Below are 23,603 nucleotides of genomic sequence, written 5' to 3'. Positions count from 1 at the left end.
AAGTCTGAGAGCAGCTCCCACAAAGCGTGCCCAGCCGCTGCAGCTGGCCAGCACTGGTGCTTGTAATTAGAAGCACCAAAACCTCTTGATGCTGCAGAACGTGGGTCGGCACACAACGGCACGGTGCCAGCGGTAACCGGAGGTGTCATCCATCGCCATGCTACCCGGGACTGAGAGCTGGGAACGATTCGTGCTATTGCAGTGACTGGACTGCAGCGAGGTGGGGAGAAAGCTAAATATATATCCCTTTAAAAAGCAGCACTCCCCTGCTCTTGTTTAGCGTGTATTTGTTGAAAGGCACAGAGAGCCTCTAACCAGAGAAAGAAAAATACAACCTGGCACATCATCCTCGAGACATTCCCAACACACAATGTACCCACAGCTGTTTACACTGCAGCAGAGTCTGGAGATCTGTTACTGCAAGGGGTCACGTCTATGCCGGTGCGCCCTGCTGCCGTGGCAGAGACCTGGCAGTGCCGGCCCAGAGAACTCCCAAATCAGGGCATCCAGCCTGAAAACTGTCCCTGTGCAAAACAGCCACAAGTTGGTGAAGGGTTTGGAGGGGAAGCCCTATGAGGAGTGGATATAGTCACTGGGTTTGTTCAGCCTGGAGAAGAGGAGGCTGAGAGGAGACCTCATGGTCTACAGCTTCCTCACCAGGGGAGCAGGAGGGGCAGGTGCCAAACTCTTCTCTCTGGTGACAGTGACAGACCCCAGGGAATGGCAGAAGATGTGCCAGGGAGGGGCAGTTGGACATGAGGAAAAGGTTCTTCCCCCAGAGGTGCTGGACACTGAACAGGCTCCCCAGGGAGGTGTCACGGCCCAACCTGACAGTGTTCAAGAACAGACTGGACACCGTCCTCAGACACACGGGGTGACCTGTGGGGTGTCCTGTGCAGGGATGGGAGTTGGACTCCATGATCCTGTGGGCCCCTTCCAACCCAGCATATTCTATGATTCTAAGTTGGGTCAGAAATTGGTCTTCCAGCCATTTGCAGAAAGATTAGCCTTGCCTTATCCTCCCAAACAATAAATAAATCACAAAAGAGAAACAACAACAACCAAAAGAACCTTAACCCTCCCGGTCCTGGTTACAAGCCCAGTCATGAGCCTCTCGGTTGGGCATCGGGAAGGGCTACGGATGGAGCGGCCGCCCCAGTGCCAGCGCGGTCCCTCTGTGCCCACGGCCGCGGGGCTGCGTCTGGAGCTCGGCCACCATGGGGCACAGTGCCAGCATGGTCCCAGGGCTGTGTCTGGAGCTCGGCCACCGTGGGGCACAGCTCCCCGGAGCACCACTGCACCGTGCAGGAAGAGAAATAGCACAGCGGCAAAGCCTGAGCTGCGTTATCAAAGGAAGCCAAACCAGCCCAGCTCAGAGCGAACCACAGACATCTCTGCCAGCCCAACAGTAGAAGGAATGAAAACACTTGTGGTTTTTAAGCTGAGCTGCAGGGCGAGCTTTCGCTGTCTCTCAGCCTGAGCTGTGCAAGGAGGGTTGGGTGGGATTTGCGCCCAGATCTCAGGAGCCCCCACGCTGCAGAGGGACCTGCCCCACTTCCAACCGGGCTTCCCCAGCATGAGCAAGGATGAGGCATGGAAAAGAGCCAGGAGTCTGCTCCTGGGAAAGATTTAAACACCTTGCTATCAGACAGGCCTCTGCCCTGTAAGGACAAAACAGCAGCTAAGGCTGGAGTTCAACGTCTAATTGAATTTAACTGTGACTTAGAAGTAAACTAAATTAAAAACCCCTAGGACAGTGTTTCTCCTACCAGTGATGAGGTAAAAAATGTTGCTTCTCCATCCTTAACATCACAAGTACATGCAAGTCACAAAACGGCACAGCCAACTGCTGGGATTTTGGAGCTCAGTGACATAAACATAGTACTGGATCCTCTCAGGACCATGACAGGTCAGGAGGGTGGTCTGTTCACCACGGGCAGCATCCACCTACCAGCTGCTGACAGAGCCAGCAACTCCTCCGGCCACCTGGGGAGCATGGAGAGACCATGGGACACAAGAAGCTAAGGAGATGGACACGAGATGCTAAGGAGATGGCAAAGGAAAGAAGCATGAATAACTCTCTGCCAAAAGAGAGACGTTATCAGTGATTTTCCTTCTGTAGATGCACCCTCTTAAGAAGTGCAACTTATTTACACAGCAAGATGCAAGAAGCAGTTGATGCAGGGGGATGAGAAGGATGCTAGAGCCAACTGCAAGGGGCACCCATGGGGATGTTGAGACACACATCATGAAACTGGCCACCAAATCCTGCAGTAGCAGGGGCGATGTGTCCTTGGACTGCCTGCTCTGCTGGTCAGGGCAGAAACAGGCAGGATTCTGTGCATGGAGACGGGTGGGTCAATGTCACACCAGAGGCTGCAGGAAAGTCAGAAGCCTCTGAACAGCAATCGTGTCATCTGGGTGTGGACAGACAGGAGCAGGTTTTGTCCTTGACTGTCACAAGGCAAGTCGCCCCGGCCACCTCCTCCGGGTTTGAGATATCATTTTTCCATGAGTCCTTACTAAATCACAGCCCTGACTTTTCAGATCCTTATCTGCACAACCACTTCTAAGACCCCATTTTTCCTTGAGAAAAATAACCCTAGCAAAATAACCAGGACACACTCGGAGTGGCCCTCCACAATACACAGCGGCTTGGCCACTCCTCAAATCATTTCTGCATTCGCAGGAAGTGAAGAAGCCGCTGCCAGAAGGCGTTTTAGATTAAAACCCAGATCTGGGAACACTGCATAAATAGATGGGGTTTTTATTGTCAGGCCAGGCAGTGCTGCTCACACCTGGGCCTTCCCAGATTTACCATTTGAGTATTTTCAACTCATGGGTCACAGGTCTTTCGTCTTTACTATAAAAGGCTTTTTGCATGATGCGGGAAGACAATAACTCTTCCTAATAGCTATCACAAGAAGACTAAAAACTATAGATAGACATCTCAAGGACTAGCATCTGTATTCATGACCCCTTTGGCCCACCTTCAGTATTGTTTGGGATTTGGGGAACACAGCAGAGCCCTCCTACTCAAAGGCTTGTATCTCATGCAGCCCCATTGGTCCTCAAAGTCTGCCCCAGCTTACTTGGAAGGTTTATGCTGTAGGAGAGACAGTATATTTTCCCCTCATCTTCACAGAGGATATTATTTGCCACTTTGGAAGAAAAAGAAAATCCACCATGTTGGCACTAAACGCCAGTATTTTTGTATTCCAAGTAACCTGGCACCTAACACAGCAGATAAACAAGTTCTGTTTTGACGCAGGACCATCTGAAAAGGCAGAGGAAATCAATGGGTAGAAATTGAGGTTTTTGTAGCTTTACAAACTTGGAAGAGTCTGGGGAACAGACAAGCTATTGACTTCCCTGCATCATCTCAACTGTGCTGATTAAACAGGAACCCACACGCAGTATAAGCTCTACCATATGTGTGCAGAAGAACAAAGATTTTTCAGAGCCTTTTATAAACGAAACCTCCTTTGTGGCTAAAATAAAATACGTATCGTGCTAAAATTAAAGGATTACAGACGCTGCAGCTGCACAAAAAAATAAATGGTGTTTACCAGCAAAGGTATTTACTTACTGACAGTCGAGAAACGTTGGCTTGTAATAAAACGGTGGCAGTTTGGATTCATATTTTGCTTTTGCTACATTGTTTCCATTCGAAGCCATAAACTGGGAAAAAAAGAGAAAAAAACAGAAAAAAAAATGTACAATGTTAACAGTATTTTCCCTTGTCCTCTTCTGATTGTTGAGAGTAAAAAAGTTATTGGGATGGGGCCTCTGTTCTCTTACTGGGGTTTCCCCAGGACTGTGAACAGAAGGGATGCTGCAAAGTCTGTGCCTGCAACCCAGGGCTCAGAAATTAATACTGATTATTATTGCCAGGGCTTCCCCAGCTTAATACGGTGCTGGGGACATGGGTCTGTGTCCCCGTCACACGCGCACAATCCCCACGGCAGCAAAAGGCAGCGCACGGTGGCACTTCCCACTCATGGGCACGGGGACAAGGTGCCTCTCGGGGATTCCAGCACAGAAACTGGGCAACCGGAAGGCAAAACCCAACGCTAACTTGAAATCTCCAACCAGAAGGCAAAACCCAACGCTAACTTGAAATCTCCAACCAGAAGGCAAAACCCAACGCTAACTTGAAATCTCCAACCAGAAGGCAAAACCCAATGCTAACTTGAAATCTCCATGTGTTACGGCTCCAGCAAGGTAATAGTCTCCGACAATACGCCCTTTGCTTTTGATCACATCACTTTTTCCGAAAGAATAGTTTTCTTTTCCAAAGCCAAGGCAGCCGCCTCAGAAAGGAGCATTCAAAAGAAACTAATAAATGGATAGGTTTTTTTAAATTCTGTGTGCTCCTTTCCTTCTGAGCTCTTATAAAAACGGCTAGTCGAGAACAATGCAAACAAAACCACGTATTTCCCTATTCATACATTTAATTTAGTGAAAATACTTCACAAGTGTAAACCCCTATCCTTTTCCAGGCAGCCACACTGAATATGTTTTATCTTGTATCAAATGCCAAGCACACAAGCATAACAAACAGCTAAGCTTTATTTTTTTTGACCCTTCAGTTACTTCTCATTATTTTTATGGTTTTGAGCTTCTCCGGTTTGCATATTCAATCTATTTAAAAAACAAAAATCACGGAAGGAAAAGCCCATGCAAGACAAAGGTTTCTTCTCCTCATAACACACAGGACTCTATGGGCTGCGGCTTTCAGGCAAACCTCAAACCTACAACATCCAAGATAAAGATCAATGACTGGTATCGTTCTTCATGCCTATGAAGACACCAACCAAAGCGTACGGGTTTCCTGGGCAGCCTTGTCTTTAGCAACATCACGCAAACCTAGGCAGGGGTGTTGCATAAATAGAGGGAATTTATACCCTGAGGGTTCAGTTCTTCAACAAGCAAGTTCAAGAGTCTTCAACACAAAGTGGAACAAAGCCAGAAACAGCTGAGCTGGGCAGGGGTGGCAGACTAGAGGTTTAGTCTAGTCTACCATCTAGTCTAGGCTGGAGGTAACATGAGCAAGAGAAAGCGATTCATTTAAAATCAGTAATTTCTACACACTCTAATTCATGTTTTTACAGGTGTGGGGGAAACCCTCGCAACTTCTTCATGAAATGGCTCCTCCATTTTTCCATTAGCATCATGGACCTCATTCCGAGTCGGGAATTCTCTAGACATACTTTCTGAAATCATCTTTAGCACGGCCCCTGTTTTACAGCTTTGCTGATAAAACGCAGTGACCCAAACTCACTGGTATTTCAAGTCTCAGGTGCACGTACCTCCACTTGAGCATCGTCCCAGTCATCCAGACGGACAGACTTCACTTTGCTGACCTGGGGAATATTGCGATGGATTCCTGAACAATTCAGGCAGATGAAGATCCCCAGGCTGTGGGATGCCCAGTCCGGCTCTGAAGCAAGAAGCAAAGAGAGAATTGCACTTGACTGCTCTATTGATTCGGTGCGGGAGGAGGGAGACATGGGCCAGCTCAGCATTCACCAGGGCAGAGTTCCCTGGTTATAAAGGCATCAAATAAATACACAAGCAAAATACAGATAGGACTTAGTTTATACTGATAGTTATGCCAATTACACTAAAAATCAACAGATTTGCAACCTCAAGTGCAGCAGTTATTCACAAAAACAAAATATACAGACAACTGCATATGCCCAAAACCTCCAAAACTCACCCCATGCTCACCCAAGGAGAAGAGGTGAGCATCCACCTTTCATCAGCAAATCACACCCAAGCACTGAGAAACTGCAGAATTAAAACAAACAGCTCATGGAAACCACTACGCTGCTCCCTTACCTTGCTGTTCTGGGGTTTTGGTGGGTTGGTTTGGTTTTTGTGGGGTTTTGCTGTTATTTTTTGGGTTCGGTTTGTTTGATTGGTTGGTTTTGGGTTTTTGGGGATTTTTCATTTGGTGTGGTTTTTGGGGTTGGGTTGTGGTGTTGTTTGTTGTTTGTTTTGGGGTTGGGTTGGGTTGTGTTTGTTTGGGGGTTGGGTTGTGGTGCTGTTTGTTTGGGGGTTGGGTTGTGGTGGTGTTGTGTTTGTTTGTTTGGGGGTTGGGTTGTGGTGCTGTTTGTTTGGGGGTTGGGTTGTGGTGCTGTTTTGTTTTTCTGGGTTTTTTTCTTACAGTGGGAATGCTCCACAGATGCACTTTGCTCCCGCACCACGGCTGCCCAGCAGCACAGGCTCCATCCCTCTGTCTTTCCATCCTCCATCCCTCCATCCTCCATGCCAGGAGGTTTCCAGCCCTGGCCTTACGGCAAAGCGCTGCCAGTGGCAGCTCTGTACTTTCTCTGAGCAAAACCACGCGCTGTTTACAGCCCCGAGCTGACGTCTCGCACAAAGCACTTTCAACACGAGCCCTTCGCCTCCAAATTCCTCCTCGGCAGAGGCATTGCCCACAGGACGGGGAGATGGGGAGGAACCGGAGGAGGGCAGGGCCAGGACACATCCACCAGTGTCCCTGGCGCTGCCTCGCTAATAAAGCCCATACAGGGATCTTTGTTTGAACTCCGACTAGCAAATGTCAGCGTCTGCTGTTCCAGCTGCGTCCCAGCAGAAAGAGCTTCCATGCAAGTCACAGGCTCAGCCACTAAATCCTCAAGACGGAGGTCCCCTCGCCCCATCCTCCCCCAAACCCACACGGGTGCGAACCCACGGCCGCCCCATCACATCGGGCTGTCGAGGGGTAAGGGCAGATCTTCCCTTCTTGCAAACCACCATAATCTGTTTATTCCCCCGCAGTAATTACACTAAACACTCGCTCCTCAAAGCACAGCAATTATTTATAAGAAGCAAGTGAACATGTTTTCTACTGCTTATCCATATTTAATGGCCCGGCTGTGGCGCTGCAGCAGGAGCCGGCTGGTATGGGGTGATGCAGCTCCTCACATGGGGCACCGAGGTTTGCTGACTGTCACCAGCCTCGCCCAGCACACCCCAGGGAAGACCAATTCAGTTCCCCAGAGGTGGTCGTGTTCAGATATGAACCCCAGAGGTAACTGAATGGCCTCATCAGATGTGCTTGGGTGCCCACCGAACAGAGGAGCGAGTTCCCAAGCCGTTACAAGCCCCACCAGCCAACAGGAGCTGGGACCAGCAGCCACAAATAAAGGTGTTTTTTTCCTGTTTCACACGGTCTCCCATCTTTGTGAGACCCTGATGACTACAGCTCAGGCCTGGCAAATACAAAACCAAAGATTGCTGCCAGTTATTGGCAACAAAAATTGAGAGTTTTGCACGCTCATGCACATTTCTGTGCTTTAGCTCCTCGCGTTGCCCTCTCCCATCTCTAAACATGTGGCTGTAACCAAGGTCTGGGACCTGCCAAACTGCCTACCACAAAAATATTAATAGTCCAAGCTACAGCACTGCTGCCCACAGTAGCCCAGGACCAAAGGATGCAAGACGGGCAAGGTTAAAGCATCAAGTGTCTTGCCAAAAACATCTATCTCTGACTTCCGTGCAGAAAATCAGGCACAAAGAAGGGTGAGAAGGTCAAGAGGAAAGGGCGGCCATGGAGCAGCGGTGGCGGTGAGGAAGAGGGAGCCATGGCAGCAAAGTTTGGAGCCACGTCTAACGTGGTCACCAGCTCCCGGAGCTCAGCGCAGCTCCAAACCTTCCCAGTGCAGTGAGATCTGCTCCAAGCAAAGTCCACCTTGCTGCTAGACACTTCAACAGCTGGAGCACGCTCTCTGCGTAGTCATCTGAGAACTTCAGTAAGTTTATTTAAGCCGCTCTATCTGGCCAGGGCCAAAAAAGTGCACCAAAATGGCGATATAATCTGGGTATTGCCCAAAAGAGATGATTTTTTTTCCTAAACCTCCAAAGTTTCAAGCAAACAGTGGTGAAGCCTAATGAAAACTTTCCAGCACACCTAAGTTCCACACAAATGGCTTTATTGCATTATGTCAAGCCAGGAGGAATAAAGATTAACAAGGAACAAGGGGAATTTTAAACCAAATATACCATTCTGAGTGCAGAAAGTCTCTTACCCTTCGGCATCATTGCTCAAGAACAACCAACCTTCTCTGTTCAACGTGGCAGAGACCTCTAGTCACTTATAAACAGATTATGACTTTGGAAATAAAAACTTGATGCAACTTTATTTTACAACATTCAGAAGTTAACGCCCTCACCCAGCTCCTTTTGCCATCACAAGGCCCAGGAAACCCAGCCTAGAGAATAATGAGCTCTGCAGCTTGAACCCAACGTTACCGAGCGTAAGAACAGCCCACGGAGGGAAAAACAAAGGCTGGACCCGGAAAAATAATAAACAAGAAGGATCAATGTAAGACATAGGACAATTCATACAAACCAAGCTAAGAGAAGATTGAAGGTGAGATGGATATATATTATATTCTGGATTCCTGTATCCATAAGGTTTCAGTTTGAACACCCCTAGATGCCACCAACCCAAGTAAATCACATACTGTAGGGCAGCAGCAGCCTCAAAGTAGCCACAAAACAAAGGCGACAACTCAGAGTCCCAACATTTACTCAGATGCCCCAGCTTTACCTTCTGCCTCAAACCGCAGTTATCACCATATACAGCACAGGACATTGCTGACCAAGACAAATATATCCACAAGAACATCACCAATACATCCTCCAGCACACGAACCACGGCCAGACCCTCAGTGAGCTGCCTGGCTGTGTCCGCACTACCCAATTCAAATCCCGATCGCTCTCCCCTGTTTGAGGTGATAAAGACTCATTAGAGGGGAGAGCAGGACCCCTCCAGGTAGGCAAAACCTTTTCTACCCTGCACTGGAGAGGTAACTCGTGCCCTAGGATACGGGATATAACCATAAAGATTCAGCGCAATCAACACAAGCTAAAAAAGACTTTTCTCTTGTCGCTCAGCTGCAGCTGATTTCCTAAATTCCCCAGCCAAGAGAACCTCATGTTCACCACTGAAGTTCTGTTGCTATTTACTTTGAGGAAAGATTAGGAGGTTAATAAACAGACCTTGGTCATGCATGTTTAAAAATAACAATAAAAGACATTAAGACCGAAGCCAAACAGCCTCCCACCAACTCGCCTCTCTAAGCAGGAACATTTTTCAGTGGAGGCACTGAGGTTGCCAAGGTCTTGCTATTCAGCTGCAGGTCTCAGCAGCCCCCTCTGCTTGCTGCCTGCAGCCCACGGCCGAGCCCAGGCACCCGGGCTGAGCAGGAAACACCAGCACATTAAACCTCCTTTGTTTCAAAAAGCCCTTTTTCCCTGCAGAAAGCAGCATCGAGCAAAACACGACTGCTATGGGGAAAAAACCCCTTCTTATTCCTCCACTCTGCTTATGCCCAGAAAGAAGGGCTGACAAACTCCCGGGGCAAAAAAAAGACATTAAAAAAGGCAAAAAGCAAACCAACAATCTTTAAGTGTGAGGACAATGGAGGTGCGGGAACAAGTTTCCACTTTTAGCTCGAAAACGAAAAGCCCGTTTCACGCCATTAGAGCGACGAAGCTCTGGAACAGCTTTGCAGTAGGAGGTAGTGGGGGCACAAGAGAGAACGCTCCCATCGCTCGCCGGAGGACGCGGGGACGCCGCGGCTGGTGACAGCACCAGCAGCACCCGATGGCTCGGTTGTCCTCCCTGCCTGTGCTTTTAGGACCAGTGTTTAGATATGAGAAGGTTGAGATCAACTCCTTTCCGTGCTCTCTTTAATCCTGAGCAAATCAAGCAATTCCCCCACACTTGTGTTTCCCTCTAATCATCACCCTCGCTTCATGAAATCAAGGGGATGGAAAAGCTTCACCTGCTTTAGAAAGAAGATGATGCTGGGCCTGTGGGAATGGTGTTTACAACCACCTCCGCCACACACCACCCACCCTCAGGCTTTTATATATAAACACTTACATCAAAATACCAAATCTGCTCAGTTCTGCAGCCCAAAGCCCCAACACCTGCCTCCCCTCCATCGCGCCTTCTGCTCTTCCTCCATCCCACATCACCCGAGCCTTGGGCACAGAGGCCGATGTCACCCGGGGTCTGTGTCCCAGTGATCCATCCCAAATAAGAAAGAGGAAAACAATAAAAACAAGCTACATGCACTGCTGCTGGAGGGTTTAAATCACAGGATCGCTTTGATGGGATTCCCACTCCCATCTTCAGAGCCTTGCTGTCCTCCTACAATGTAAAACCATCTCTGTGGAAACACAAGCCTAAGTCATAGAAAAATGGAGTGAAGAGAGAAATGCTCAAGGTCTGGTTATGCCCTGAGATAACCATCTGTCTCGTGATGAGAGGAAAGATTGCCCGAGACAAAGGATCATTTAGGAAAAAGAAAGAGAAGGCTGAACTGCCACATTAGTCTTGAAGAAAAAAGGATTATTCTAATGCACTGAGAGCCATTACACGCCAGCAATTCAGCGAGATTGCTCAGTTGGCACTTAAGCATTTACCATGCTGTCCTGGCTGTGCAAACACATCTTCAAACCCACCAAAATAAACACACTGCAAAGCAGCATCTAGGACCCCGACTCCAGCACAGTGTGTAATGACAGGAGACATCGCGTCCCAGGTGACGACTTCATTACAGCGACTCCTGCCCCACAAAGCAGTCTCAACGATGGAGCGAATGCAACCTCATTATTCATTACAGACAGGTGACATCTTTGGACCTAAACATTTTTTTTAATGTTCAAAAATCACCTTTCATTGAAAATTGTGGCTTTATAAGGATACAATTAATAAAAAACTTAATGAGAAGCTTTAAAATAAAAACAAACAAAACCTACAAGTGAAAGTGTAACCTCTCAGGTTTTTTATTCCCCACTCTGATGTTCAGTTTCTACTCCAGCATCCTTTCTGCATTCCCAGCTGCCATGGCCAGGGCCACCAGAAGCCTTGCTCCCCCTACCTGAGACATCCTCTCAAAAGCCGGGAGCATTTTCGGAAGCTCTTCTTTTGCACAAGATCTTTCTGCCAGATGCGCCTGCCGGTCCCGGGCAGACACAGCTCTGACCTTCCCGACCATCACACTCAACGCCACGGTCCACCCAGATGCGAGCGCACAAACCACACACATCCTGAATGCAGCAGACTTGCGCGTAGGACTTGGCCACTTATTATTTAATCCTCAATCACAATTAGGTGGCAAATTCTGCCCAGACCCAGGAACTTGGCAGGTTTTGGCTAGATGACCCCCAATGCAATGACCCTACAGGGGACAAAGTCACATCCACAGCCCTAAAGGAAAAGCACCACCTCCCCTGATGCTCGCAGTCCACTCTGGGGTTTTATTTTTGCACGGTCACAGTTCAGCCACAAGGATGTTTGCGAGCCCTTTGGCATCAGGAGTTGGAGCTTTTGTTACACCAGCACACCATACCTGGGACAAGCTGTAACTCCAGGGCTGTGGCTGCTGCACCTCACCCAAAGGCCAAAGCAACGACAAAAGAAACAACCTGGTTTTGACAGCAGGAAAGGAAAACAAACCAAACTTCCACTGACTGGCTGATTTCTGAAACAAATGTTTCCAAGAACAAAAGAAAACCCAGCTAGCTTCCAAATACACACATTAACGTAACTAACACAGAATTTTCACCTGTTATATATCTGACTCTTCCTATTCTTTGTTACCCCTGAGCTAAATGGCCACCTCTTATGCTGGATCCTGAATTAACTGGGGATTTCAGGGAGAGGAATACACCCACCTGAGAAGCAGTAATAATAAATCAGGGACCTTGACCTTTTGCTTACCCTCAGCTGTAGCAGGTCAGCATGTAACAATACACACATGTGGGAAAGCACAAGCACACCCTGCTTTTCTCATCTTTAGTGCATTTCCCACCCTCCCTCTTCTTTCATTTGCACTTTATGTTCTCTGCTTTGGTACTTTTCCTCTATATAGCTGTCCACGCAGTTCCAGCTGTCACCTTTGTCTCTCTGTGCATCCTACTTTTCAGCAAAGAACATATTTACACCCCATTCTGGAGGCTCTCTGGATGCATATCCCATGTTATCTCACACCCAGAAAGACCTGACCTGGCACACCTGCCCAGGATGAATAACAGAATTCATGCTGAATATTCTATATATTATGTACATACAGAAGTGATGTACCTTATGTTAAGTAGCCCAGGGCATCTCAAGTTCATTGTCACTCCCAGGCAGATGAACAGATTACAGCACCATAAGTAGTTCACTAAAGAAACTGGGTTGATGAACAGAGATCCAGTCCCAGGGAAGCAATGCCATGACAGTTCAGAAAAGAGGCTGAATGGCATTAATATAGCACATCTTGTATTACAAAAGACACTGGCCCAAATTCTCCTCTTTGAGTTTCACATTCACTAGGACATCTCTGCATGCAAATGCCACCAAAAGCAAAAACCAGTTTTGTTGTTTTACAAGCCCATTTGGACCCTTTAACAACAACCATCATTCCCTGATGTGAGCTATTTTACAGACCTACAGCCTCATCTCCATCCTGCTGATGCTGAGAAACTTCCCATTTTGCAGGGGGAGCCTGCAAAATATATTAACACACAGGGCAAGGGAGAATTACCCCATGGATCTGAATGGCCCAGGCTTGGAAAGTCTTCTCTGGGAAGGAATAATTTAGACAGACACCTATTTGCTGAACCCAAGCTGTGCTCAGCAAGGCACCTCCGAGGTGGGTTGGTCCAGTTACACAGCAACCACAGCCCCGATGGGTGGGCACAGGCAGCGCTGCAAAGCAGCTCCCACTATGCAGAAAGTTCTTTGTCCTTTCCAGCCAGGTACCCGGAGACACAACACATCCCAAAGTGAACTGCAGTGTCCCAACATGTAGATTAGGGACATAAAACCATCGGTAACGGTGCGACCTGGATGGTGGTATCCAATAGATTTTGAAATCCCAGATAAATCAACATGCAGAAAAATAAGGTTCAGCCGAAGTGTTTGGTTTACTTTAACCTATAGAATGACAGAAGCTGAAAAAGGACACGCTTTCTCTGCATCTCTTCAGAGTCATCCTGCCCAAGCTAATACAAATTTAGGTGTTTCTAGATGGTTTGTTTTGGTTTTCTGGGTTTTTTGGGGGGCGGAGGGTGTTTGTTGGTGTTTTATTTGTTTGTTTTTTAAAAGGAAAGTTACTTGCTATGCAATTTTCTAGGATTTTTCGCAAAGGCAGCTCCTGCCACACCACACAGACCCTGCTCTGCAAGAGCAAAGGCTTCCCCGTGCTCACACCCAGACCCAACAATCACCATGCAAAGGGAGAGGGAGATGCCCACAGCTCAGATTCTCTCCTCTTTGTATATGAAAAGGGCTATGGACATTTCATTTCATCCCCTTGCACAGCGTTAAGCAGTGGCCAGGCAGGCACCCACCGATGGCACACCGGTCAAAGGTTGGTGGGCAGGATGCCCACGGCAATGCCTCTGGTTCCCCCCATCTGTTTGCTCGCTGATAGGGCAGGAGCAGTGACAAAAGTCAGCCTGTTCGCGAGGGGACACGGAGGACAAGCCGTCTCCAGCAGCACAGGGCACCCCCCGGGCAGAACCCCCATGCACCCGGGCTAACGCCACCCGGGCTGCACTGCAGACCGCGGGGACCTGCCGGGGATGACATCAGCGCTGCCACGGCCGGGCGAGGAGCTGGGCTGGGCTGGCAGGGGGTCCCTCAGCCGGGGCTGCCCCGCGGGTACCGCCACAGCGCATCCCCATCATGCGTCCGCCCTGCCCCGGAGCATGCCCGCTGCATCCCCTTGGGGGCACGGGGGGATGTGGGGTCGGGCCACCCCTCAGCGGGGCACAGTCCCCGCCGTGCCCGGAGAGGGCAGAGCCCCCCGCCCCGCCGCTACCTCCGTGCGGTGCCGTGCGGGCAGGTGCGGCCGCAGCCCGCGCCCCCCGCCTCGCCCCGCTCTTACCCGGGGCGGTGCAGTCGGCGCACGCCGCGTTGCCCGGCCGCTGGAGCAGCTCCACCAGCGCCTTCCTGCTCCTCTCCTTCGCCATGGGGGCGGCGGGCGGGCGGGCGGGCAGGCGGTGCGGGGCTCCGCTGGGCTCCGCCGCGGCTAAAGCCGGTTCATGGCGCGGGGCGGGGGGCGCTGGCGAGGCAGGCGGCGCGCCCGGGCTGCTCCATGCGGCCCCGCTCGCCCCGCGCAAGGTGAACGCCCGGGGGGGCCGCGCCGCCGCCGCCGGGAGGGGACGCGCCGGGGCGGTTTCTGCCCTGGCCGCCTCCTCGTCCCGCCGCCGCTGCTGCCGCCGGAGCCGCCCGCCCGGGCAAGGCGCCGGTTCCGCCTTCCGCAGGGCCCGGGGGGCTGGCGGCTCCCAGCGCCGCTCGCCCGCGACCTCCAGCGGCCGCTCGTCGCCAGGGAGCCCCCTCCCTGTGGGGGTCCCCAATCATCAGGGCATCACATCCCCCCGGGTGTCCCCACCCCAGGGCGCTCCCATCCCCCAGCGATGCTGTCCAAGGTTTAATTTGGGGTGCCCGTGCCACACTGCCGCCTCGCTGCTCGGTTTTGGGGTGCTCACACCCAGGGGTAGGAGCCAGCATGGCAGTGGGGAGGGGGCGGCCAGGGGTCTTCACCTCAAGGAGGTTGCAGCTCGCAGCACCCCAACCCTCACTGGAAGAGGCCTCGTTGCTCGAGCGCCTTGGTGGGTTCATGAGCAGTGTTTTGGGGGCATCTCTTTAACATTAGCATCTTCTGGGGGTACTTGTAAACGTGTAACTGGTACCCACCTGTGCTCTGAAACACTCAGTTCACCCAGTCCTTCCAAGCACCTATTACCACCACCTTCCCTCTCTGCATCTTGGCAGGGTTGTTCTCCAAGCATCTTCCTGCTCTTTCCACACCCCTCCGTGGTGCCAAGGGACTATCGGGGGGAGAAGACACCTCTGGGGCAGAGTCACAGCTTCCCCATGTCATCTCATGGCCATACTGCTGTGACAGATTGCTGTGGCCACCCATGTGTCTCAAGTCATCTATGGGTCAAGGCTTCTGTGCTTGTTTTACGAGGATTAGAGAGTGATTCAGAGGGGTGATGCGGGAAGACTTTGGCCAAGGAGGGGTTCAGAGCTGTGGCTCGCAGGCTGCTGCCCTAACCCCTGCTGAAACCTTCTCAGGTATGAGTCACAGGCACTGCGATGCTGCTATGGCCTGTTTGTGTTTCATACAGCTCTGCTTATAGAAATGTTTTTCGTTTTGCAAACCAAATCCCCCATTCAAATCACCCATCTCTGCTTCCCCCATCAAAGCAGAGCACCCTCCTGCAAAGCTCAGCTCACGCTGCTCATGGTCCCCACCAGGTTCAGCCCACGCACAAGTGGCTGCAGGAGGAGGGCACCAGCAGCTCCTGGAAAAATCCCACAACCAGATCACCTCAATCCTGCAAACGTAGATGTGAGCAGGTTCCATGGAACACTTTGCAGGAGAAAATAACACACGCCCTTAAATATGGGCAGAGTCATGACCTGGTGCATTTACGATGCCCCCCTTGCCTTGAATATATTTTCCTAAATGACCTTTGCATTTGTGCTGTCAGAGAAGTGACGTAACCAAGTTGATTTTTGATGGTTTTAAACTGACGTGGGACTGTTCCTTGCTGGCTCTGTGCAGCGTTATGCACCATGCTGGGGTTCGCTGGTTTTACAGGTGTAGGTTCTTGATGACTGGAAACTCATTCCCATGGTGACCAAAGTTGTAATCCCACTCACGGGCCTTTTGTGGAGAAGTTGAGCTGGGATCCACACCCTCACCTTCAACTTCCAAGTCACTAATGTTAACCTGGAGCAGAGCACTGACTTCTATCATCCACTGAGTAAAAATACCTCCAGCACAGTGTCTTAGCCCTAATCCTCCAAACCCATGCTACATTCAGGCTTGTGGGACTGCTTGTCAGTGTAAACGCTTACAAGATCAGAGCTTTACCCGAGCCCGAGCTGGGTTAGGTTTCCATTTGCACTTCAATCACAGCACATCCCCCAGCCCTCTGGCTTTTCCAGCATGTGCACTTGCTGGATTCTTCACGCAATAGCCGGGGTGCTGCACATCATCAGAAACTCACCGAGGACAAGGGCTGGGCGGGGGATTGGTTTTAAAGTCTCTGTTTAGCTTTCTATTAAGACTTATTGATTCTCTTAATTTTTTGTTCTCCTGGTTGCTAGGCAATCCCTCTCTCTCCTCTGCCTGCTGGAAGCCAGGGCTGCAGACAGAAATTTATATCTTGTAATCAAATCAAATATAACAGATCCTGTTGTCAAGGATGAGTGGGGAGTGCTTTGTAAAGGCCAGGCGGAGCAGGAGAACAGGGCCAGCGAGGCTTGATCAAAAGCAATCCTCAGCAGTTATGTCCCATCCCTGCTACTCCAGACTTCACATCAGGAAACAAACAGCCTATGTGGGCAGAGGGGACACGGAGAGAGAGAGGGAGAAAAGTTGGAACTAAGTGAGCCAGAATTGAAGATTTATTTCTGTTTACTGGAAAAAAACGAAGGCTTGATACAACCTCACATACACGAGGGAAGGTGGCCCTGGCGGGGTGCTGGGGGCTCCTGGAGGCCAATGGGCATCGCTGCTCCAGCCCGTCCCCGTCACAGCGTTCCTGCAGGAGCCAACACCTCGCCTGAGGTTCTCCCCACATCGTTTCCTGTGGGTACGACCTGTCAGGGAACACTTGATGAATTTGCTCCAACTTCTTCCAAAGTCTCTGGTCAAACTCTCTGGACACTGGTTGTCACTCTCAATACATCGCCCTCCTTCAGATGCTCTCTGTCTTTCTGCTGCTAAGTGACTTGTGAAGTCTGATGTAATATTTTTATACTTATGCATATAAATGCTTACATATTTATGCATAAAACGTGTTTGTTTGTAAACACACACACTTTTAACTCAGTCTTTTCTACATCGCAAGGTTGTTGCCTTAGAAACGGATGCTATTAATGCAATTTCCCGAGGTGCTGAGCTCATCGGCAGCAGGGCAGCCTCTGGCAATGCCAGACGCCGAGGTCAGGGCAAAGGATGCTCCGAAATTCCTGGAAATCTTCTCATCACCTTTGCGGTGATGCCCTGAAAACACCCGTACACAACGACACCTTCTCCTTGCCCCTCCATATTAGCTCCTTCCACCCCCAGGCTGCCTTGTTTCGTTATCAAAGAGCTGTTTACACCGGTTTTCAGTTAATTTTGCATCCCCGGTGCTGAAATGGCTAAATCAGTGTCACAATCACACAAGCAAAAGGGTGTTAAACTCAACCCCTTATGCGACCCAGGAGCACATTCACAGCATAACGTGGGGAAACGTTACAAACTCCTGCGTGAACAGCAAACCCGGGCACAAGCATCAATAATTCATGCCACTGCAACTGCATTCCAGCAAAACCCCCTGGAGTAGTGGAAAGGCTGGGCTGGAGCCCTCAGGCTCCCAGCACTGCAGGGGGGGCGGCTCCCGCAGCTGGGGCTTCGTGTGAAGCAGCCGTGGCGCTGGCCACCCGCACCCAGGCTGAAGTTTCCACTGCACTATGGTTTCCTGTTCGAAAGAAAGAAAGAAAAATAAATACTAGAGGTTTTTCTTAAAAAAAAAAATAAATAATTAAAAGTAAGATTATCTTCTGGGTTAACCAGTTAAATCAAGAGTGGCTGCAGCTGGGAGGGAGGAATGCCACAGAGCGGAGAGCTCAGACCAGGACAGTTAAAACCTCCTGAACTAAAAATTCAACTAAAAATCCTAAACTAAAAAGCCAGCTTTCTCTGATTTTCAGCAAATTGCCTTGTGGGCCCTGTGGGATTTTCTCCTGTAGGATGGGGCAAAGCACCCTCGCTGCATCTGCATGGTTAGCATGTGTCGGGCGAGTTGAAGAGGATGATGCAAGAGAAAACCATGCGAGGGTGCAGAAATAACAGAAATAACCCCCGCACCTGCCCTCAAGGAAGAAAAGGTGTTGTACAACTCTAAAAGTGCCTTGCTGCGGAGTAATTTGCAGACCAGGCTTTCACTGCATTTGCATAGCGGTTAACTCTTGCAAAGCCCAGTGTTACTGGTGTGAAAATAAGAGGAGAGATGGGGAGAGTGAGAACAAACAAGGGTGTAGAGCAAAATCTCTCTGCTGCTGGATTTAAACAGCATTTTTCAGGCCTGTGCAGCACTCTGGAGCTGAGAGCTGCTCTCTCACGGCCGCACCGCAATGGGAAGGAAAGGAGCTCCAACCACTCCTCTGAGTCCGCCCATGGGGTGCTCAGGACGTCCGTTCTGTTTGCGCCCCACGCGCGCTCTGGCCGGGCTTGCTGCAGCAACGGGCTGGGTTGGAAATCAGGACACGGTCGCAGGAGCTGCTTGGTTGCTCTGATGGGGTGGTTGGGAGCCAGGGGACATCCTGGAGAGCACGGGAGTAATCGATGGCTTGAGGATGCTGGATATTTGTATGTTTGCTCTACGGCACATGGGAAAATCTCAATGCAGCAGTCCTGTTGCTGCTCTACCGAACCCATTTCAGACCATGTAAAACATGATGTGGAAGGGGCAGCTCCCAGGCACCCACCTGGAGCTATGCTGATTCCTACAGCCTAATGACAGGCTCTGTTCTGCTCTCAGACAAGGTGAAATTAGACAAATGAAGTCAATAACCCACCTGCACCAGTGTTAGACCGCTGCTTTTAGCATTCTTCCTGATTTATGCTCATTAAAAGACGTAGACCTGAGGAAGCTCTGTATGGAGAAAGCCAACATACACGTGAAGAGATTCACGCGTCAGGGTATCAGCTCCTCCAGGAAAAGTCAAAGTGCTTATTCAGAGTCACCACCAATTCAGTCTGAGTCAGAGACATCAGCGGGACAGGTTCGACGTGCACACCGCAGGGCAAGCACTTACAGTTGAAATTGCCTTTGCTCGGTTCCAATAATTTAATCTCTTCCTGGCTCAAATGTCTCATTCTTCCAGGAACAGCTTGGAGATGTTCAAGCGGGAGACTGGGCTGCGCGAGGTCCCGTTGCAGGGTGGGGGTGGAAGCGGTCAACCTGGGAACCGGTGGCTGCTCCTGCCAGGGACCCCGTGCCAAGAGGGCGATGGAGATGCGGATGGAGATGCCGCAGGCAGGACCACAGGGCAGCGAGCAGGGGCCTGAAGCCCAGCACATCGCTCCTGGTCTGGAAGCCTCTGGAAGCAGAGCTCGAGTCCCTCAGGAAGAAGCCAAGTCATTTGAAAAGGACACAGAGGAAAAGAGAAAACTGTGCAATTATAGGTCCCAGCAGTCGGTCTTGTGTCACAGGCTGCTGCCTTGAGCCGCTGGTTGGCTCAGACATCTGAGACCACATCACTTCTCTGTAACATTGCTCAGCTGTGATTTGAATAAAGCATTAGAGGGAAACAAAACTGTGGTTTTTCTCTAGAAAGTGATGGGAAACAATGGCCTGGAGGGAGCTGCTGAACAGCCCGAGATGGTAACTGAACCTCCCCCCAATTAACTTTCCCCACAGAAAGTTGAGGACCATGTCTGACCCTTCCTCTGGCTGCTGATGGGGTTGTCTGGATGTCACTGAATGCCTCCTAAAAGCTCCCACGACATCGAGATGCAGAGCATGCTGCTCACTTATTTGTTTATTTTAGTGTGCTTTGCCAAAGAAAAATCAGCAAAGAATTAATTAACAGCAATTATTTCTAGCGACAACAGAGCAACCAGGCTCCAGCAGCCATGAAAACAACATCATGAGACTCCTGTGGCTGAAAAACCTTTAGACATTGGTACAAAAATAAACAGTTTTATTGCAGGCTATATAAAGAGCCCAAGCCAGGTTGGGGAACGACAAGGGAACAGCCATTTCGATGGCTGAGCCAGAGCAACCACCCAGGTGACTTTTGTGAAGGAGTTTTAATAAATAAGCCAGCACAAAAGCACCAACCTGAGTCAAAGAACCAGCAGGAGCAGGTTATTGCTGCAAGAGGAGGTTTACTACACCCATCGCTCTGTGTTATTAGTGCTGCTAAAGTGATTTACTGTCTAAGTCAGTCCAACCAATTAGAGCTGTGATCTAAAGTACTACCCAGCTCTGGTTTGGGTGATAAACATCACCCCACCTGCCCATTACTTGCTAAAATAAGCTGAAATAAAGCCATCAATCCAGACATCTCTCTGCTAGAACGGATCCTTCCAGCTCGCACCACCACACCTGCAAGTCTCCTGCTGTGCATGCTGAGGGGTTGGAGGTAGATGTTCCAAACGCACTCTCGTTTTTCACCCACCTGGTTCTTTTTCAGCAGCCGGTGAACTCAGCAGTTCTGAGAACTCACACGTCCCCTGTCGCCAAAGCCCCGCAGTGACCTGGTTCTGGCGACACCTCTGTGCTGCACGGGCACATGCTGACCGCCCCCCGCGCAGGGAGGCCAGGACACATCTCCTGCCAGAGATGTCCATCCCCGTGCTGCATCCTTGTAGGTGGCAGTGCAAAATCCCTATTTCCACCGGACGCTGCAGCGCAGTTTGGGGAGGGGGAACTGAACCCCACGCTCTGCTCACCTGCACCATTCACACTGGTGTCTGTGCACACAGACTGTTCACACCTGATCTGCGGCATCACCTGTGCTCTCACCACACAGATACCACCCTGGCCTTGGGCTGCATGGACTAAATATACATAAACCTTTAGATTAGATAGAAATCTGAACGCAGAGAGAGAGGGGGGCAGACTGATGCTGCCTTAGCAACCACTCCGAGCGTGCACACGCATGTCAGAGATGTGCTGAACAACAGGGGCTGGGTCGCAGCGATGGTGGCGAGGACGAGGGGTTAAAGACAGCCTGCTAAATCCATGGGCAGCACAGCACAACTCCCACGTCCACACTAAAGAGCAAAAGCCGAGGGAGGCAACCCTGGCGATGAAAGCAGCCAGCCTCATTACACCCCTGGGATTTCCTATTTGGTACTTGCTCACGGGGAGGTGAAGGCTCATTTATCAATGGGGGGTGTTGCTCCTGCTTGGTTCGGTGTCCTGAGCTACCAGCAATTTTCTCAGCACTGATCTGATCTGCAGCTTCTCTGCAATTTCTGAGTGGCAGCAGGAATTTTTTTGCCCATGTGGGTCTGCCTACCCCGAAACTGGATTCCTCGGTGCGGTGAAATCCCTTTAGCCACCCAGCGAGCCATGCTACCACGGGGCTGTCGGAGCGACCCAGAGGGAAAGCCCCACTGCAGATTGCTCATCTGAGCAGGCTGCGGCACACGGCATCGCATCGAATCCTCAGGGCAGTCCCGGTGTCCCAGGTTCTGTAGCGCTACTGTTCTGCCTTGTCCGCTAAGTAGACACCCAGTGCCCCCAAAGCCGGCTGAAATACGGAACACAGTTTGGTAACAGAAATGCAAACAGAGCAAACAAACTGGAGCTGTCTTGCAGAGCATCTCCTGCCTCCCCACCTGCTGCCCCAATCAGCAGCTTTGCAGCCAAGATCAGCCCCAGGTGTGCAAGCAGGTCCTTGCTGAGCAGGGCTTGCTGGCATTGAGGAAACTAGAAATGCTTCAGCTCCTAGAAGGTTATTAAAATAGTCAAAGGACTCAGCTGCCCAAAGGGGCCGCAGAAACAGCTCCTGCTGCCTGCTTTGTAAAACCACCAAGATGAAGCTGGACACCTGGGTCAGTCTGAGTCGTCTCCCTGATTTCTTCACCCCCTGCTCTCTTTTTGCAGGGCTGCTTCCCACCGCTGCTCCTACCAGAGTTTTCTATAAGGACCTGACCAGAAAAGCATCTACAGTACCAGGTGCTTTATGGTATCGCTCTTCACCAGGCAGCAGGACACACAGCCACATGGACCACAACATTCCTCCCGTGTCAGTGGGAACCTGCCTCAGCCTGTGTGGGAGCTGGGCCGGCAGCTGGGGAGCGGGAAAGCGTGGGACAGCAAGGACTGGATTCAGCCCAGCAGATGCACTTGAGCCATTTGACACTCACACAGGTAACTGTGGCCTTTCCTGAGCTATTCGGTAAATGCCAGACCTGGCTGGGGTGTTTTTCACCCAACCAAGCCCAGGAGGAATCAGCGAGTGTAAGACTGATGCACCTGCTAATGCCAAGTCCCAAGATCTCCTCGAATAATGGGAATAAACAATCCAGTTTCGAAACAGCCCGTGTGGTGCTAGAGAGAGAGCGCAAACACCAGAGCCCCCAGGAAGAGCAACAAAAATCTGCCCCGTGCCATCATCGGTCGCAGGAAACAAAAATATAGGCATCAAAGTCTATCAATTCCTGTGTGCACACACATTGATTGGACTTCTAGGTGACTTTCTATGAAGCTCCTATTTTGAGCAGTGATCAATTATGCATTTCGAGCCATATGGCACCTTCATTCCACAAGGAAGGCATTTTGTCTTGAAATTGGTAAGCTAGAAAATCTGCTGCATCCTGACAGATGCAACGTTGCCAGCTACTCACAGAAGCAGAATCATTAGAAGAAAAAAAAAACGAGGATAAGATTAATCAATATCCAATTTCCATGGCAGGGAAATGGACCCTTGTATGTGCCCTTCCAAACAGTCTTTGTTTTTTTAATTAATATGAGTCAGAGCTTTGATTTTTGTGGGAAAACTGACACAATACGCCACACACCCAGTTTAGCAGGAGGATCTCTTCTGCAAGTCATCTCCTCCAGGCAGAAAAGTAACTAAATTCCTTTGGTGTCACTGGATATGCGACCAGAAAAGCCCGCACTCTTGTGTTCTAACAGAAACATCATTCCCTTCCCCGCAATCACGGATTGGAAATGTAGGAACACACTGCTCTCCAGTGGAACCAGAACACCCAAAGCACTTTTCAGAGCCCACAGCATGAATTGATGCTTTCCGTACATTTTGTACTTCTTTTCGCTGCTCCTTCTCTCATAGCCTGCCTGCAGTATTTTCCGATCCCAGCTGCATGGGTGCAACACCCCAGGGTCAGTTCCAGCAGCGCTGTGCGAACGGCGTTGGGTCCCAGCGCTCCCCAGGCCTGCTCGGAGCGAGACAGCAATGGGGTGACATGCAAGAGCTGCTCCAACTGACCCAGCGCTCTCCCAGTGCTAGCGCTGGTTAAGCCCAACCTACAAAAGCAGCAGGAAGTGAAAGTGATTTTGTTTTCTGCTGCAAGGGCAATTAATCATCAGCAAAGGTCAGTAACTCCGTGGTCTCCAAAGGAAAACAAGCGGGTGATTACTCACTGTGTGATTTCCAGCCACAAAGACATCTGTGGCATTGAGGCGGGCAGGACAAATTGGGGAGAATACTTCGGAAGAGGGTTCAGGGGCGGAACAAGCGCGGGGGTCAGCTGGCTACAGCCTTTGCTGCGTGTAACCTGTGCACAACCCCAAACATTCACTTCAGGGGTGCCTACAGACACAACCCTTCTGCATCAGCTGGTATCCCACATCCAGGTTGCAGATGCAGCAGCAATCCTTCCCTAGCACAGCGGCACAGGCTCATCGTGCTCCTGCAAGGGACTTTGGACCATGGCCCACTTCCAGCGCAAGCACTGGAGGCTTTGTATAGGCTTTTCTATGAAAAAACGCTCAGAGCCTTGGAAATGTTGATTAAAGCCTTTCTTCCTTGTTCTGCAGGGCGTTGCGGTTGTTTGGAGAGATACACCTAGAGCTCAAGGTCTCCCAGGAAGACATAA

The 23,603-nt window shown here is 50.4% G+C and overlaps 1 protein-coding gene across 1 annotated transcript in view; it reads right to left on the bottom strand.

Annotated features, from left to right (window-relative positions):
* Nucleotides 1–14,290, bottom strand: part of ADAP1 (ArfGAP with dual PH domains 1) — a 52,982-nt gene extending 38,692 nt beyond the window's left edge. The window contains exons 1-3 of the mRNA XM_065031576.1: nucleotides 13,905–14,290; nucleotides 5,313–5,443; nucleotides 3,590–3,681 (exon numbers count right to left, since the gene is read on the bottom strand). Of these exons, the coding sequence (XP_064887648.1) occupies nucleotides 3,590–3,681; nucleotides 5,313–5,443; nucleotides 13,905–13,989 (308 nt within the window). The 5' untranslated portion in view covers nucleotides 13,990–14,290. The remainder of the gene's footprint in view (nucleotides 1–3,589; nucleotides 3,682–5,312; nucleotides 5,444–13,904) is intronic.
* Between the last annotated feature and the right edge of the window lie 9,313 nt (nucleotides 14,291–23,603).

The sequence above is a fragment of the Columba livia genome, chromosome 15, assembly GCF_036013475.1.
Source record: "Columba livia isolate bColLiv1 breed racing homer chromosome 15, bColLiv1.pat.W.v2, whole genome shotgun sequence".
Classification (NCBI taxonomy): Eukaryota; Metazoa; Chordata; class Aves; order Columbiformes; family Columbidae; genus Columba; species Columba livia.
The sequence above is the reverse complement of the archived record's forward strand: the minus strand, read 5'-3'. Positions and strand labels throughout refer to the sequence as shown.